This window comes from Sapajus apella, unplaced genomic scaffold (assembly GCF_009761245.1).
Source record: "Sapajus apella isolate SASKATOON/1434 unplaced genomic scaffold, GSC_monkey_1.0 scaffold2, whole genome shotgun sequence".
In the NCBI taxonomy this organism is placed as follows: domain Eukaryota; kingdom Metazoa; phylum Chordata; class Mammalia; order Primates; family Cebidae; genus Sapajus; species Sapajus apella.
Window position 1 is genome coordinate 30,956,087 of NW_022436942.1, and position 19,554 is coordinate 30,975,640.

Here is a 19,554-nt window from a genome sequence, read left to right on the forward strand (position 1 = left end):
GGTACAGCTGGGTGCATGCAGAAGTAAGCGGAGCTGCTCTTAGTCGTAGCCTTGATAGAGTTTTATTGTAAAACTCTTTATCGTTATTTATAATAATCGGAGGGGAAAACACCTCTTCCTTTAATTGCTTTGAGGACCGCTGCCAAAGAAACGCAGTACACCTGCTCCCTCTTGGGGGCGGGGAAAAAGAACAGGTTGTGTCCGCCATGTTGGTGAAGTCAAACGAAGGCGACTAGAGCTCCAGGAGGGCCAGTTCTGTGGCCTTTAGTCCGCCATATTAATAAAGAGAAACGGAAGGCTGACCCTCCCTCGCCTCCGCCCCCACATACACACCCCTTCTTCCCACTTGGCTCTCACGATTAAGGCACGCCTGCCTCGATTGTCCAGCCTCTGCCAGAAGGAAACTTAGCAGCCAGCGCCTCAGTAGAGACCTAAGGGCGCTGAATGAGTGGGAAAGGGAAATGCCGACCAATTGCGCCGCGGCGGGCTGTGCCACTACCTACAACAAGCACATTAACATCAGCTTCCACAGGTAACCTGGGCAGGGAGTGGGAGTGACGGAGACGGGAGTTCCTATTCTCGGTATCGTTTGTGTAGAAGGAACAGGAGGATTTTAATTCTAATAACTTTCCCAGCTGGTAACAGGAAAGCATCATATGTCCTTTGTGTTTCTCAAATCTGTCCAATTTTACCCTGCTTTCGGGGAAGCTTTACTAATTTTCTAAAAGAAATCCAAGTACTGTTTGGTGATTACCGCTTAGTAAAAAAGTAACAAGAGGATATCGTAATTTTTCACTTTTACTCCCAGGTTAGACCGGGTCTTGACGAGAATGACGCCGTAAGGGAGACAGAGATCTTCCCATTCAATCAGCAATCTCCTTAAAAGCCTGCTGTGTTCCCGTTAAAATTAGGAAATTCTCACTAGATGAATTGACATGGGAGGCATTTATATTTCTAACCTAATTAATTGAATCTAAGTAATTCTGCGGAGGAATTGAGTCATCTTTGATAGCCATGGAATTAAGCGATGTTAATTAAAGTGAAAAAGATAACCTTTTTGTTCTTACTAGAAGAGTAATAAAAAGAACCTAGGTTTTTTTTTGTTTGCTGGAAGAAAAATCAAAATTCCTTAGTTCTGTCAAGCCAGAATTCTTAAAAGCATTTTGAACTATGCCTGGGAAATAACAGGTACTAGGCAAATGTTTACCCTCTCTTTAAGTGCCTGCCATGTGCCTGAAGAAAAGACACATTAAAAAGTTAAGTGATGCTAGTTCTGACTTTATATATTTTATATACCTAACAACGTATATGTTGGTATGTAGAAATTATATCGTTGTCCTTTTTCCCTACCTCACTATTACGAACTGTACTTTTATTAAAAGCTGCCACTTAAAAAAAAAATCCTTGTGATCTTTCTGTTTTTAAACCAATTCACGCATATGTAGTGCTTTATTCATTCATCCATCAAATATGTACGGAGTTCCTAATTGCCTGACATTGTGCAAAGGATCCGGAAAGTTCTAACCCTCCTGGAGTTTAACATTTAATCGTAGATAAAGACATAAATAATTATAATTAAGTGCCACAAAAGAAACATTAAGAGACCTAACTTAGTCTTGGAAAGTCAAAGAGCACTTCTCAAAGGATATGACATTTCAAATGAGACGATGACAGATTTGGTCCTGTATGCTGCTTAAGTATTTTCTGTTTTATCCTAAGAGTACTTGAGAAGTCCTGGAGAGTTTAAGAAGAATGGCATGATTAGATTTGCATATTAAAAAGTCCTCTGGCTGCAGTGTGGAGAATCGTGGGATTACTGAAAGTGCTGGTCAAGCATCATCAGGGATGAACTTGATGAGAAAGGAACTTATTACGGAATATTAATTTACCTATTTTTTCTTTCACAGGGAAGTCTTCTACAGTGTCAACTAAACTAAACCCTGTACTCAGTTGCTAGCACAATCAGCATTGGATTAGGTAAGGTGAGAGCTGACAGAGAAAAACTAGGAAGCTGTAGTAAATAAAACAAGGAAAGTCTACCCAATTTTTCAGAGTAGGGTGGTATTAGAGTAGAAATGGAGTTGAGGAGACAAGTTTGAGAAATGCTAGAGGAGAAACTAATGAATTTAGCAATTTCATTGGATAGATGAGAGGGGAGTCCAGGCACCAATAACAATGTTTAGCCCATCGTGATGGCTCACACCTGTAATCCCAGCACTTCGGGAGGCCAGGGCAGGCTGATCACTTGAGCTCAAGAGTTTGAGACCAGCCTAGGCAACATGGTGAAACCTGTCTCTACAAAAAAAATACACAAAATTAGCTGGGTGTCGTGGTGCATGACTAATCCCAGCTACTCAGGAGGCTGAGGTGGGAAGACTACCCAAACTAGGGAAATCGAGGCTGCAGTGAACCATGATCATGCCACTGTACTCCAGCCTGGGCAATGCAGTGAGACCCTGTCTCAAAAAAATAAATAAATAAAAAAGGGATGAATGGTGGTACAATAACATGCATAAAATTTGCCTGCTATGAACTTAACATTTTCATGTGTAACCTCAGAAATTTAGATCTTAAATTAGTATTCATTATAATAAAATTACATTCCTATTTTGTAAATACAAACCAGGCTTAATTAATTCACTCCTTTCCTACTAAGATATTAGTAGACTTCTTTTTTTTGTTGTTTTTTTGAGACGAGCCTCACTTTGTTGCCCAGGCTGGAGTGCAGTGGTGAGATCTCGTCTCACTGCAACTTCCACCTCCTAGGTTCCAGCTATTCTCCTGCCTCAGCCTCCCGAGTACGTGGGATTACAGGGGTGTGCCACCACGCCCAGCTAATTTTTGTATTCTTTAGTAGAGATGGGGTTTTACCCTATTGGGCAGCCTGGTCTCGAACTCCTGACCTTGTGACCCGTCTGCCTCCGCCTCCCAAAGTGCTGGAATTACAGGCGTGAGCCCTTGCACCCAGCCGTTAGTAGACTTCTATATCTCCATGTGCAAGTTATTTTGCTTAAACTTACTGTATGTTTCTTACCTCTTAGCCCACTCTAAAGTTTCCCCAGTAATCTGAAATTGCTCTTGCTAACATGACCTCTATGTCTCTGCATTCATTTTTCATGCTGTATGATCATTTCCTCCTTGAAATACTCTCTACTTTTGAATTATTTTAATTTTATGATTATCTTCTTACTTTTTTGGGCTGTCTTCAATCACCTCTGCTGCTCTTCTGTCTACACCTTAGCCCAGGTCTTCACATTCATATCAAAATAATTTCAGTTGTTCCTGTGGTCTCAGCATCTACTTGTTGATGCCGCCCAAATCAATGTCTCCAATCCATCTCCTTCTAATGAGATCCAAACTTATAGGCCAAGTGTCTACCTAGTATTTCTCTGGTCTCCTTCCAATTTCCCAGATTCATTATCTATATTGACAAACTGCCCTTCCCCAAACATACCCCCACTTCCTGTACTCTGTTTCTCAGTGAATGAAGACACCATCAATCCGGAAATTTGAAAGTCTTCCTCCCTTGACTTCTCACCATTACCTCTTAATTAGATTATTGCAATAGGCTCTTAACTGGCTCACTGCTTCCATCCATGCACTGCTAGCCATTCTTCTATAATTAGTAGTATGTTGCTAAATATTTAATAAATAGTTATCTAGGGAGGGGGAAAAGCCCTGATTTGTAGTGTGTCCCTGCTTTCTATGATATAAATATTACTCCCAAGTCTAGTTTCAAGCTATCAATATGACATCAGTGATCATGGAGTTGGGAAGAGATGTGCAGTCTCACACTATTCTGTAGTATTTCCACCATACAGATACAACAGGCATAACCTTAAGAGTAAAGGTGACAGTTAAATCACTAGGAAATTTGGGAGTTTTGGTTATTTATTACCTTTCCTTTTAATGTATTTAACTGCAAATTTATATAATTTAATTTTTAATAGCTGTGTTTAACAACTGGCACACAAATTTTCTGTTAACAATCAGCTCTCACAATTAGCCTTTTAGTGACTTATCATTGCCATTTTGGATAAGGTTCAAAATTACTCTTTGATTTAGAAGGCCCTCCAGTATTGTTTCATGATATAACACTATTCTCTGTCCCTGAGATATTCTTAGCACTCTTTACTGTCGCACCCTAACTTCCCTAGCTGATCCCTATAATTTTTTTTTTTTTTTTTTTTTTTTTTTTTAGGCAGAGTTTTTCTCTTTTTTAATCTGTTGGGGTGCAATGGCGCGATCTCGGCTCACCGCAACGTCCGCCTCCTGGGTTCAGGCAATTCTCCTGCCTCAGCCTCCTGAGTAGCTGGGATTACAGGCATGCGCCACCATGCCCAGCTGATTTTTTGTAGTTTTAGTAGAGACGGGGTTTCACCATGTTGACCAGGATGGTCTCGATCTCTTGACCTCGTGATCCACCCACCTCGGCCTCCCAAAGTGCTGGGATTACAGGCGTGAGCCACCGCGCCCGGCCGATCCCCATAATTTTTAAGGCCTTCTGACTAGACTGGCTCTTCCCTGTTTTATGGTTTCATACAACCCTGTACTTACCCTTTTATAAGACTCATGGACACTTGTAGTTACTTTTATTATAATAATAAATAGCATTTATTTAGTATTTAGCATGTACTGTGCACTGGGCTAAGCATTTACTCACATTTTTTCGTTTAATCCGTATGACCACACTACGTGTTATTCTTATCCCCACTTTATAGATGATAAAAAGGAGACCTAAAAAGGTTAACTTGCCTAAAGTCACCCAGATATTATGCAAGGGAGCCAAGATTGGTGCCCTGGTTTGAGTCTAGAGACAGTGGCCTCTCTGTTCTATTGCATCCAGCTATTTAATTCCTTACATTCCCCATTACCATATACACTAATGGAAGAAAGGTACTATGTCTGTTTTGTTTACTACTATGTCTTCAGTGCCTAGGACAGTGCCTGGAATGTAAGAGGCATTCAACTAATTATTGAAGATGCACACAAAATAGCGCTGTTTATACTATTGAGTGATTTTACAAAACATCCAGTGATTATTATGAGACTGGTTCTATTACTGAGGTGAGGCTAGGCAGAGTAAATAAGTTATCAGAAAATCTCTACTTCCAGCCAGGCATAGTGGCTCATGCCTATAATTCTAGCACTTTGGGAGGCCAAGTCAGGTGAATCACCAGAGGTCAAGAGTTTGAGACCAGCCTGGCCAACATGGTGAAACCTGTCTCTACTAAAAATACAAAAAAAAAAAAAAAAAAATTAGGTGTGGTGGTAGACATCTGCAATCCTAGCTACTCGGAAGCCTGAGGCAGGAAAATCGCTTGAACCCGGGAGGCAGAGGTTGCAGTGAGCAGAGATTGTGCCACTGCACTCCAGCCTGGGCAACAAGAGTGAAACTCCGTCTCAAAAAAAAAAGAAATTCTCTATAGGAAAAAACCTATATGTGAATTGTAGAGTGACATACAGATGTTAGTATCTTCAGATCGGTGTACGTATAGGGTTGAGGGGGATGGGGACAGAAGATGGGAGAGTGTTGACTAAATCTGAACATTCATTTCTTTGTGCTCCTCATTTCTGGTAATGTGAGCAAACCTAGTAGATGCGATATACCCAAAGGCGTTACATACGGAGGCTGCATTTGGGGGCTTCTGAACCACATAATCTCCTAACTTGGATTTTGTGGTCTTTTTGAACACTAGTCATTTCATAATATTTAAAGGATAATGTAGTCAAACTAAAGAGTTTTATACAAACTTACAGCATATGAATGTTAATTCTTATATTTCCAAGTCACTGGTAGAATTTTTAGAGATAGCCCCTTATATTTGTCTCTTCCTTAAGAGGTACATCCTGGATGCATATTAGTATACAGTTGACCCTTGAACAATGCAGGGTTTCAGGGCTCAGAAGCTCCCTCACCACACAGTCAAAAATCGGAGTATGACTTTTGGTTCCCCAAAAATTGAACTCCTAGGCCGGGCACGGTGGCTCACGCCTGTAATCCCAGCACTTTGGGAGGCCGAGGCCGGTGGATCACAAGGTCAAGAGCTCAAGAACATCCTGGCCAACATGGTGAAACCCCACCTCTACAAAAAAAAAAAAAAATTGAACTACTAATAGCCTTACCAATAACATAAACAATCAACACATATTTTGTATGTTGTGTTCTATACAGTATTCTTACAATAAAGTAAGCCAGAGAAAAGAAAATGTTATTAAGAAAATCCTTCTGGGCATGGATCTTAAAGAAATTCAAGAGCTGATCACACCTGTAATCCCAACACTTTGGGAGGCCAAGGCGGGTGGATCACCTGAGGTCGGGAGTTCGAGACCAGCCTGGCCAACATATTGAAACCCCATCTCTAACTAAAAATACAAAATTAGCTGGGTGTGGTGGCACATGCCAGTAATCCCAGCTACTCAGGAGGCCGAAACAGGAGAATTGCTTGAACCTGGGAGGCAGAGGTTATAGTGAGTCGAGATCGTGCCATTGCACTCCAGCCTGGGCAACAAGAGTGAAACTCTTGCCTCAGAGAAAAGAAAAAATCCTAAGGAAGAGGAAATATATTTAGTATTCATTAAGTGGAAGTAGATCACTATAAAGGTCTTCATCCTTGTCATCTTCACATTGATTAGGCTGAGGAGGAGGAAGAAGAGGAGGGTTGGTTTGATGCCTCAGACATGGCAAAGGTGAAAGAGTTGGATAGGGAGGCAGGAAAGGAAGGCACACTTGGTCTAACTTTATGGAAATACATCATAATTTCTACCTTACTCTTTTTCATTTCTCTAAAAATGGTTCTATATTGTACCAATCCTTCCCTGTTTGCTTTTATTTCAGTGATCCTATTATAGAAGGGTCCGTGTTATAAAAGAAGTCAAAAGCAGTCTTGAATAATCAGAACCCTTCTGCCAGATTTTCTAATGTCAATTTTCTGGCACTGCTTCTTATACATCTTCTTCCTCATCATCTGGCAGTGGTTCAGAAGCACTCACCTCCATCAAGCAGTCTTCTGTTAATTCCTCTGGTGTGGTTTCTTAAATCAGCTCTTGAAGTACTTTAAGATCCATATCTTGGAACCTGTCATTGCCCACCTTTTTTGCCATATCTACAATCTCTTTCATGATTTCCCTTATCAGCTCTGTTATAAAGACTGTGAGGTTATGCGCAACATACCCACATACTTTCTTTTGCAGGTATTTATTGTTTGGGGCTTGTTGTCTTTCACCACTTTTTCTGTAACAATTTTCAATGGTACAATCCTTTTATACTTCCATGATGTTCTCTATCTCTGTTAGGGTTTTCTTCCATAGCGTTGGCAGTCCTTTCCATAGAGTACCATATGTAATGATCCTTAAAACTTGTGAACCTCTGATCTAGAAGTTGAATTAAAGACATTGAATTTGAGGACAGGTAGACCACTTTGACACTTTCTGTGTTGGACTCATGAATCTGGGTGTCCAGAGGCATTGTCCAAAATGGAAAGAACTTTAAAAGGCAGTACCTTACTAACAACATACTTCCTAAATTCAATGGAACCAATCCAGAAAAAAGAGTTCTTATTGTCCAGGCCTTCTTATTTTATAACAAAAAGATTGGCTGCTGGTGTTTATTTTTCCCTTTCATGGCTCAGGGTTTAGCAAGTTTATAGATGAAAGCAGAACTGATATAAACCCAACTGCATTTGTACAAAAGAGAGTTTAGCCTATCCCTTCTTGCCTAAATCCTGATGTTTGCTTTTCTTTCTTACTAATATATATCCTTTGTGGCACTTTTTTCAAGAAAGGGCACTTTTGCCTGCATCAAAAACCTGTTCAGACAGATATCCTTTCTCCTGAATGATCTTAATGGTATACGGGAACTCATCCACAGCCTCTTGCTCAGCAGAAGCTGTTTCTCTGTTATCTTGGCATTTTTTAAGCCAAACCTCTTTTTAAAATCATCAGACATCCTCTGATGACATTAAATTCTGCAGCTTTAGATCATTCACCTTCCTTGTGTTTTATCATATAACAACCTCACTTTTTCTTGAATCATATTACGGTTCTATATAAACTCTAATATGATTTCGTTGTAAACTTTTCTTTCTAAAAAGAAAAAAAAAATCTACCTGTAGTCCTGGAATATAGGTATGCCTTTCTTACAGCAATTGTGCACTCACATAAAAGCTGCATTTCCCCTATGGAATAGATATTTCACAAAAAGTGCAAGGTTTTTGCACCTGCTGGCACAGCTGTAGCAATAGCTTGATGAATTTTTTTTTTTACAATGGTGCTAGATTTATTTATTTTAAATTGGCAAGCAATCACAACTGCAGACCTAAATATCTCTCTCTCTTTATATATATGTGTGTGTGTGTGTGTGTGTGTGTGTGTATATATATATATATATATATATATATATATCATGCTATTATTTGAAGCTTATGGTATTACACTAAATACAATGAAAAATATGCAAGAACTACTAGAGATCACATTCTGCCTTGATACACAATTTACTGGAGAGACAAATTGCTCAGAGATAATTAGCATCACACAGCACTTTAAGTGGGTACTCACAGCACTTACCGAGCTCAGCACAATAGCAACAAAAGATGGCTATGAAATTGTTACAGTAGTACAGTATATGCTACAGTTAGTTTTATGCAATTATTACTGCATCTTTACATTTGTTTACATTCTTCTGGACTGAAGGATGCCATGTATGATTTCTGTATAAATGTTTTATAATTTTAACTTTTTAAAATCTGTGTATATTTTGTGGTAGTAAATGATAAAATAGACTAGTATCTACATATGTTTTATGTGTTCATAACATACCTTTTTCTTAATTTTTTTGATACTTCCAGGCTACACGGTTTGTCTGCAAGTTTTTTCCAATTGTTTCAAATTCCAGTATATTTATTGAAAAAATACACATATAATTGGACCTATGTAGTTCAAAACCCATGTTGTTAAAGGGTCAACTATGTTTTATATTTGAAATATGAAAGGAAAAACATTGCTACAAAATATTTTGCCTTTTTGTAAGTAGTCTTTCTGCTGCACTACTAATTGAAGAGTTGACTTTTTAAAAATATTTGCTGTTTAACTACATAAAATACAGTATATTATTAAATATTCTGTATTTGTATTAATTCAGCAAATTTTGTTGAATTCCTACTGTTTGCAAAGCATTGTGCTAAGTGTCAAAGATAAATACATGACAGGATGTGATGATAATGATCCCTGTCCTCAAGAAATTTGTAATCTTTATGTTACTGGAAACTAAAATGGAAAAATTACAAAACAATGTGGTAAGTGTCACAATGATGTGACATAGAGGAAGAAGTACCACATTCTGCCTAGGTTTTCCTTGACAAAATTTAATCTTTAGATAATCTGATTTTTCTTGACTACATATATCAGCAGCGGATTAAAGTATGGTGAAATTATTCCTGCTTATAATGGTTCTACTTAAACTTGATCTAAATCAGTTTAGTCATGCTTTATTTTACTGCCCAGGTTAAGGGCTAATTGGGAAGAAATGTGTCTTTTTAAAAACCCTGAAAAATAAAACCACTCAAGTCAGGTTTTGACTAATTTTTTTTTAACTTATAAAACATTACCATGAATTGGTTTCTGTTCCAGTGTCTGGATAGTGTGAGTTTAAATTTTTTTTATGTAAATGGGACACATTTTTAATCATTACCTTCTAAATTTCTTTTAATCCTTTAGGAGCAACCAGAATTATGATAGTTGGAATTTGAGTTGCCTATTTTTTTTTTTAAGGTTTCCTTTGGATCCTAAAAGAAGAAAAGAATGGGTTCGCCTGGTTAGGCGCAAAAATTTTGTGCCAGGAAAACACACTTTTCTTTGTTCAAAGCACTTTGAAGCCTCCTGTTTTGACCTAACAGGACAAACTCGACGACTTAAAATGGATGCTGTTCCAACCATTTTTGATTTTTGTACCCATATAAAGTCTATGGTAGGTAATGTTACTCTCCTTTTTAAAAAACCATTTTTAGAACCCATTCCTTTTGTTTATGCAGTTATTAACTGAAATTCATTTATAGTGATATGCCTCAAGAAAGTTGCAGACCTTCCTCTTGTACAGTAAAGGTGCAGGCTGGAATCAGAGTTCGGGTCTCCTGACTCCAATATTCTTTCCCCAATCCAAATTGTTTTACTATATTGGAATTTTACATTATTACTAATTATTATTAATAATTAGACCATTGGTAAAACTGAAAAATCATATAAGCAATGAAACATCCAGCATCACTCTGCTCTGATTTAAAAATGACATACAAATAGCATGTGCAAATTACTTTAAGAGCACCACAGCTAGAGTTACACCAAAGAATGTAAGTTCAGAGAGAGGCAGGCATAACAGAAAACTTCAGAGAGCTTGGGCATTTAGGGTGGGCTTTTGAAGCCTGGGGAGTTTAGAATAGAGGAACGCGATCTTGGCCTTGCACAGAACAATTACAGTTGCATAATGAGAACAAAAACCAATGGGTTGAGGGATGAGTAGGAAATAAATGTTAGAAAGTGATATTTAAAAGGAAGGAATGAAGAAAAAGTAAAGTAAAATAAAAAAGGAAAGATTTAAGGTGCAAGATGAATGAATTAAAACAATGTTTTATCTAGTCAGGGAAGATCTGACCAGAGAGGAAAACCTAGCTGGGAAAGACAGGGTCCCCAAAGGTCAGAATGGGTAAGATGAATACAAATAGTTTAGCTTTGAAAAGGAGGACAAACATGTTTTCCTCTGAGAGAAGAAAAACTACTGTTTCTCTTGTTTGTAACAGTTAAACTTTTAAATGTTATTAGTTATTATTTGAATGGGAGAGGAGGTTGTGGTAAGCTAATTACCACTGATGTTGGAAAAGCTCCAGGAGGGCAGGAACTTTTGTCTTTTTCCCTTGTGAATCTTCAGCACCTCAAACAGTGCCTGGGATATAGTATATACTCAGATACTTACTGAATTTGAAATATACCTTATTTTTGATATTTTGATCATTTATTTATTTAATAAATACAACTAACTTTTCATCATGCGAGAATCTAAGCTTAGTGCTGGAGATATAAAGATCAAAAAAGAGTTCCTGTCAATTCCCTAGGCAGAGGGACTAACTGTAGGTTTCATGAGGATATTTGTCTTATTTGTTCAGTGTAGTATCCCCAGGAATTCATAGTATGTGTTTCGATAAATGTTTAATGAATGAAAAACACAGACTTATGAGGATATGATATAATCTGGAAACTCTCAGTGGCTTAGTATTGCTGGAGTATAAATCAAGATGGTAAATTGCACAATGTGGTGAGATCCTAAATTATATAGTATGCCATGTAAAAATTTTTTTTTTCCTTTAGATAATGGATAGGCAAAGAATAATTTGGCCAGAATAGAAATGTCAAATATTCTAGAAAAATTATCCTCATGGCAGAATGTGGATTAATGAGGATCAAAATGCAGTGGAGAGATCAGTAATGAATAATATAGTCAGAACAGATGTGATATGAGCCCAATATACATAGTGACATTAAGAATGACAGTGTTCAGTCTTATTGTGTAACAGAGAAAGAAAAAAAAAGAATGACAGAGAGGAGAGGATTCATGATAGGAATATTTAGGAGGTAGAATTAATAGGACTTGATGACCATTTGAATGAAAGAGAGAAAAGAAAAAAAAATCTCCTGATTTGGGCAAATGTTCCTAGCCAGATTTTAAATCCTTGAAGATGTAACCATGAAGAATTAATAGGTAAATCTATTTAGAAGCTTGATACTTAAGAATATATTTCTACACATCCTTCAGTTTTCAATAAGTAGGACCCTGGGTCTAAAATATTCATCAAATTGAGAAAATGGTGTTTAATTAAAAGGGGATCAAATTAATTTCATAAATAATAAAATATCTACATATATTCTGAATTGACCTTGGTAAGTAAATTGCAAAGGATCTTTAAAGTCTCTATGGAATCATAGTCAATAATTTGGAAGAAACCTTGGAAGTCTATTGTCTATTTCCAAATCAGTGTTTGAATCTCTCTGGATATAGGACAAAAAGAAATAGGTGACTACAGTCAATTCGACCAGTTAAAAAACTTAATCTTGGATTACATGAGATGGCTGCTGCCATTTCCTATTAAAGTTTTAAAATTGACTTTTTAAAAAGCAGTTTAAATACTTTGTTATCCAGAACTGGACAGTATTTGCTTATTTGTGATGTTTCATAATTTATGTTCAACCCTCTAATTTTATTCGGCTCAGAAACTCAAGTCAAGGAATCTTTTGAAGAAAAACAACAGTTGTTCTCCAGCTGGACCATCTAATTTAAAATCAAACATTAGTAGTCAGCAAGTACTACTTGAACACAGTTATGCCTTTAGGAATCCTATGGAGGCAAAAAAGAGGATAATTAAACTGGAAAAAGAAATAGCGAGCTTAAGAAGAAAAATGAAAACCTGCCTACAAAAGGAACGCAGAGCTACTCGAAGATGGATCAAAGCCACGTGTTTGGTAAAGAATTTAGAAGCAAATAATGTATTACCTAAAGGTACATCAGAACACATTTTACCAACTGCCTTAAGAAGTCTTCCTTTGGAAGATTTTAAGCTCCTTGAACAAGATCAGCAAGATAAAACACTGCCAAGTATAAATCTAAAACAGACCAAGAGTACTTTCATTTAAGTTTAGCTTGCACAGAGCTTGATAGCTATCCTTCATTCTCTTCAGAGGTAAATTATGGTACTTATGCCAAAATACATTATTTAATAAAGTTTTACTTGAAGTAACATCACTATGTAATTTGTGAAGACTTGACAAAAGAACAAAAAACTTTTTATGAAAATTTTATTTGAAAATGAATGGAAGTGCCTTACATTAGAATTATGTACTTAAAAATTTTCCTAGGAAAGTGTTTGTTTGAAAGGTGTTTTTTGTTTTTGTCTTTTTAAACTACTGTTAAAGAACAGCTTATGATAAGTAATATGTTTAACTTATATTAGAAAAGAATTTTTTCCTGTACCAAAGTTGGCATATTGCATTCTAAATAAGATGCGAAATAGGAGTTAACCAACATTTAACATGACCTTAAAACTGCTGGGGTTTGTATTAATTAAATTATAATAGGCACTGTGATTTGAAAAATTTATAGAAAAGAAAAGGTACTGGCTTGCGCATGCAATCCCAGCACTTTGGGAGGTCAAGGCAGGAGGATCACGAGGTCAAGAGATCGAGACTATTCTGGCCAACATGGTGAAACCCCGTCTCTACTAAAAATACAAAAAATTAGCTGGGTGTGGTGGCGCGCACCTGTAGTCCCAGCTACTCAGGAGGATGAGGCAGGAGAATTGCTTGAACCCGGGAGACGGAGGTTGCAGTGAGCCGAGGTCGCGCCACTGCACTCCAGCCTGGCGCCTGGTGACGGAGTCAGACTCTTAAAGAAAAGAAAAGGTACAGGGCAAGTTTTTAAATTTAAACTTTCTGTATTTTTTTTAACCAGTAAAAGTGAGATTATGATGGCCTCTCTCATAAGAATATTCTATTTTAAAATAGGTTGTAAAATATTTTGAAAATATTTGAATGTGAGGTACCATTGAGTCATCCAAACTAGGTAAAGCCTCAAGTACTTCAAATTAGTAAAATCTAGTAGGTGATTATATTCACCTAAGAAAACGTAAAATAATTTAGAGTTCAGGACCTAGCTTTTATCTTAAACAAATAGATAAATGTATACTACTCTTTTTCTCATAATAAAAATCTTACATTTCCATTCAAAATTGGTGCTCCCATATTTGTTGATAACCAAAACTCCTAAGCTTTTTTTTTTCTTTTTAACTACTTTCCAAATACGTACTATACCTCAAAAATAGCAAGCGTATCAATATTGTGGGCTTTTTCTTTCCTCTTCATAAACCCACAGTAAAATTTAATCACGGGAAACTACTTATATCTTCACAATTTGTATTAATAACCTAAAATGTTATCACTTTATCTTAGACATCAGCTTGCTTTTTATCTCCTTTATTAGTGAGTGAAATAGAGCAACCAGCATGCCTATGTTCCCAGCTATTTGGGAAGCTAAGGTGGGAAGATCACTTGAGCCTAGGAGGTTGAGGCTGTAGTGAGCTGTGATTGCACCACTGTACTCCAGCCTGGGCGATGGAGTAAGACTCCTGTTTCTAAAACAACAACAACAACAACAAAAAACAAATAGAGCAACCATAGTGCATAAGGGAAATGTTCCCTATGGAAATATATGTATGTCTGTGATAGTGGTATGCAAATGCTAATTATTTTACAAAATAAAAGTACCAGAACTATTCTTATTATTGCCACTCGAACAACTAAAGGGTTTGCTTTATTTTACTAATGTTTAAAAGGAACCCTTTGCTTCAAACAGCTTTGTTGAAATCATGTAAAAATTTGTTAATACATAATCAAGTTATTTAACTCAACTTACTTAATTCAAGCCTGTGATACTAACATATGAAGGTAGCATATACCAAGTCATAAATTGTTGTAAATCTTCCCTGTAAAGTAAGAGCTACTTTATGATTTTTTTTTAAAACTTTTTTTGCCAGCCATTAACAATTGCATTTGCTTGGATCGTAGCAACAATTCTTTTACAGTATTAGCACTCTTTACTACGGAATGCCTCCCAACGAAATGCAAAGGTAGGTAAAAGTCTCTTATAATTCCCAGAGGTATTTAAAACAGGTATTTATGAAAATCTTTTTGTGGATGTTATAAATCTTGCTAGTTATTTTATCTTAGGTATTTGATGTAGTTCCTTGGAATTGTTATTATATATTTATTTTTTTCTAGTATAGTTTCAAATAACTTTTCACCAGCATATTATTTACTGACCATATCTACTTTATAACTCAGAATAAGTTGGACAAACAATCTTCTGAATAAAAACTATTTTTTCCAAATATAACCACTCTCATGTGGTTCACCCTTCACCCCTGCTACAGAACACTTATTTATGTAGCCCAGTACCCATCTGCAATAATATCTTGATATTTTGACAAATTTTTTAAATCATAAAAATAAAATATTGTAAAATACAACAACCTTTTGACAAGGTTACTTCATCTTCATTCATTATTATGTGACAGTATTAAATAAACTACTACTCAGTAATTGTAAACTATTCTGTGTTTTATCTGTCATTTTCATGTTACTGTCCTGATAACTTGCTCCAAACTCTTCCCATCAAATTGTTTTATTACCATACATTTGTCTACCTTAAAACTAGCTTCATTCACAGAGAATAACCTAAAAGGAGTCGATTAAAAATCCTGTTTTCAGTTTGATAGATTTTTTTTTATCACTCTGACCGTAAAACTAACTGAAATTATAATAGCTTTTTTCCTCTGCTAGTCACAACACAGATCTTCTGTTCATTTGTTCTCTGTCTACGGGGCACCAACCTCTACAAAGAACCAGCCAATGGCTAGGTACTTGATATAAAAAGGAATATGACATAATTTTCTGCCCTCAAGTTGCTCTGTCTCCTGAGAGAAACAAGTAATATTTATTATATAATATGTTAAATGCCATAAAAGAAATAAAGTCCTTTGATAAATGCTGTTGAATTGGAATTCAATAAAAACTGTAAACTGTAGACCTTTTTATAATCAAATGCTTTTGTTCTGAAACAAAACAGATTCCTCCTTATATTGACTTAGCAAAGGAGGTACAAGGACATTAGCATTTGACCTGAAGTATGGTTTTTTATTGAATGAGCTGTAAGACATTTTTACTGTTTAAAATGAACACTGAACAAATTTGTTACTAATGGTATCTTTGTTAAAAGTAAAACATAGCTCTAAATAAAATACTATATCAAAACCCAGTACTGGAGTTCATTTGAAGTTTGATATTTTGTGTAAAATAACAAACCTATTAACACAGACTTTTTAAATAACTCAGAATCTTATAAAGCACTTCAGTACTTATTTGTTCTTTTTTTCCTTACAAACATTCTGTGTGGTAGGTGGTATTATCTCTGATTTACACATGAAGACATCATTGTTAATGTAATTTATTTATTCATTCTGGCATTTACTATGTGCCAACTTGCACAAGGAATAGAAATGTCTAGATAATAAATGTGTTCTAGACAGTTCTAGATTGAACATAGGTCTCCTGCCAACAAATTCTGTCTGCTGTTCACATTACTCTTTATTTAACATATGAACCAGGTTACTAAAATAGGGCAAATCATGTGTCTTAAAACATGAAAATAGTAACGTCTTTGAGGTCACTTGACCTTTTCTAGGTAGGCTTTTTAATGTTGTGTTTTATCTCATTTCTCAATGTTAGAATACGGGTAGATTTAATTTTGCTATATAGGAAATGGTTCATCTTTGTACCAAAATATTGGATTCTTCTGATATTTAGACTGTTGGAAACTTTCTAAAATTAGGATTTTGTAGTGTATACTAAACAATTGCAAATTGCATATTCACAAAAATGTATTCTGAGTATGGTGATATTGAACATTTTTTCCCCAAGGAAATTACTGTCATGCCTGTTATTTCTAAAAAATGTACATAAATATTTCTGTGAAAGTTCTTTTAAATTGACCCCCTACAAGACTTCTGTGAAGTCCTTCTCCCTAAATTGAAGCAAACTGTAAACCAAATAAAGATCATGTAAAGCCTTGAAGAGGAATTGTTTTCATTTTTGTTGCTCAAGTTATATCTAAATGTACATTATAGTTTATATGCACTGTTTTAGATACTGGTTAGGCAATCTAGACAAGATATATGAAGGGCTGTAAAAATGGTAAGAGTTTATCTCTATTCTGACCATAATTTGAGGCTCAGACAAAAATTTATTTGCAGGCTAGGTACAGGGTTCATGCCTGTAATCCCAGCATGTTATGGGGCTAAGGTGGGAGGATCACTTAAGGCAAGGAGTTCAAGATCAGCTTGGGCAACATAGCGAGACACCATCTCTACAAAAATAATAAAATAAAAATTAGCCGAGCACAGAGGCGTGTGACTGTAGTCCTCTAGCTACTTAGGAGGCTGAGGCAGGAGGATTGCTTGAACCCAGGAGTTCAAGACTGTAGTGAACTATGATTGTACCACTGCACTCCAGCCTGGGCAACAGAGTGCAACCCTGTCTCAAAAAAATAAAAAAATGCAGACAATTGTCAAGGCTCTATTTTACTAACAAAAGGGAAAGAAGATTATGATACTTTATTTTTTCTGATTAAAATATTGTTCAAATACTGTAATTCAAAAAATACTATCTTACTAAGAGAAACTGATCAAACTAGGATGTGCCATACATGGTGTCTGTCCTCAAGGCTACTGGAAAATAATATTCCATTTGTTTATTCCTGCCCTCACTTCTCCCTTACTCTTTCCCTAAGGCCCTTTTAGAATGAGCTCAATCTAATACCACAAATCCATCTTCAAATTGCTCCCTAGTTTTTAAAATCTGTGCTACAAACATTTAAAAAAACAAAATATTTGGGTTTATCGTCAAGAAGGCACATATTGTTTGGGTGCAGTGGCTCACACCTGTAATCCCAACACTTTGGGAAGCCGAAGCAGCAGGATCACTTATAGCCAGGAGTTTGGGACCAGCCTGGACAACACAGTGAGACTTCACCTCTATTTTTATATTTAAAAAATTTTAATGAGGTATATGCCTATTTCTCAGATGAATTTTCCGTTTTTTTATTTAGCAAACACTCCAAAATGTGTTATTTTTAACCTCTTCTCCATTTTCTTAGACTTCCAGTTTTCATGTTCTTCTTAACCACCAAACAAACCTTTACAAATTGCCCTTCCTTTAGCTTAGTCACTGAGCAAACTGTCATCTTTCAGTTCTTACCTTGGATGCTCCCCTCTCTTACGTGACACCATGCCTAAACATACCAAAGTGACATAAGTGCTTTTCTCTTTGAGTCCTGTTTATATATAACTTGGATAAAGTCATCATCTTATTATAATGTAATTGTCTACATGTCCATTTTCATCTGCTATACTCCTTCAAGGCAGAGACTGTGGTGTATGTGTCTTAGCACTCAAACCACTCAAATACTAGCACATTTCAGAAAATCTAAACCAATCCCTTTGGATAAGATTCAAAAGGGTTGTAAATAAAATGTGATAATTTCCTAGCACACAGTAAGTGCTTTTTGCCATAAGAATAATTTTTGTGACTGGTATTGAATATAAATGTCTACCCTAGAAATAAACTTTATATCAAAGAGCACTTAAATAGGTATTTATATTGTGAAATTTAAAGATCAGTGGAACAATGAACTTTCAGTCTGTTCTACGATTGCCATAGTAAGTCTCGAACTGCATGTTTTCTACAGGAAAGAAATCTGGTGAAGACAACTGTCAGGACCATTTTTAAAAATGTGCTTGTTTCTTAACTTCTTAGAGCCATTAATAATATACTCTATCCTATGTGGAGACAACATTTCTCACCCTTAAATTTGATCAGAGGTATCTTTGAGTGGTAGGGATGCCTACTAATAACAAAGAATAACTACTAAGTTAAAAAATATAGTTTAGGAAATGCCTAACAAGAAATTTCCCATTGCCAGAAATGGCTTTTAAAGTAAATAGAAAAATAAAGACTTTGTTGAAGTTTTTAAGATTGATAGTCTATAAAAATTATAACAGTAAAATCATGATTTTTTAAAAGTATACAATAGTCCCCCCCACTTATCCTTGGGGATACACTCCAAGACCCTCAGTGGATGCTTGAAACCATGGATAATAGCAAACCCTATATATACTTATGTTTTTTCTGATACCTATATACCTATGATAAAGCTTAATTTATAAATTTAGCACAGTAAGAAATTAGCAGGGAAACCTAATAAAATAGAACGATTATAACAATATATTGCAATAAAAGTAAAGTAAGGGCACTGTGATACTGCAATAGTCCATCTGGTAACTGAGAAAGCTCCTAAGTGACTAACGAAAGAGTAGTGTCTATTGTATGGATATGCTGGATAAATAGGGGATTCATGTCCCAGGTGGGATGGAGCTGGATGGCATGAGATTTCATCATGCTAATTTGAATGGCATGCAATTTAAAACTTATGAATATTTCTGGAATTTTCTTTTTAATATTTTCAAATTGTTACCAGTGGAAGGTGTCCAGGTTCTTGGCGTTTTGAGCAAAGAATTGGACAAAACATGCACAGCAAGGAAAGAATGAGGCAACAAAAGCAGAAATTTACTGAAAACAAAAGCAGGTTCCACAGGGTGGGAGGCGCAGGAGCACAGACACTCAAGACCCTTCTTACAGAATTTTCTGGGGTTTAAATACCCTCTATAGGTTTCCCATTGGTTACTTAGTGTACACTCTATGTAAATGAAGTAGTAGCCCACAGTCAGTCTGATTGGTTGTGGAAAGCAACTAATTAGAGGCTGAAGTGAAGTTACAAAGTTACACTCCTATGCAAACTTCAATTTTCTGTATGCCATGCAGAAGAAAAGAGGGGTTTGCAAAGGGAGTAGCTTCTGGTCCTTTTGTTACTTAGGTGTGAAAAGTTTGGGATTTTCTTTCAGA

The 19,554-nt window shown here is 36.1% G+C and overlaps 1 protein-coding gene across 2 annotated transcripts; it reads left to right on the forward strand.

The window, feature by feature from the left end:
* The first annotated feature begins 341 nt into the window (after positions 1 to 341).
* THAP2 (THAP domain containing 2) lies at positions 342 to 14,726 on the forward strand. Of its 2 annotated transcripts, XM_032295730.1 has the most exons (4): positions 342 to 532; positions 9,772 to 9,967; positions 12,259 to 12,725; positions 14,574 to 14,726. In XM_032295730.1, the coding sequence occupies exons 1-3, from the start codon at positions 462 to 464 to the stop codon at positions 12,676 to 12,678; spliced, it is 687 nt and encodes a 228-aa protein (XP_032151621.1). In that variant the 5' UTR covers positions 342 to 461; the 3' UTR covers positions 12,679 to 12,725; positions 14,574 to 14,726. The 2 variants fall into 2 exon arrangements, with proteins under 2 accessions (XP_032151621.1, XP_032151615.1); XM_032295724.1 differs by lacking the exon at positions 14,574 to 14,726 and having other exon boundaries at positions 12,259 to 12,922.
* Positions 14,727 to 19,554: the final 4,828 nt, after the last annotated feature.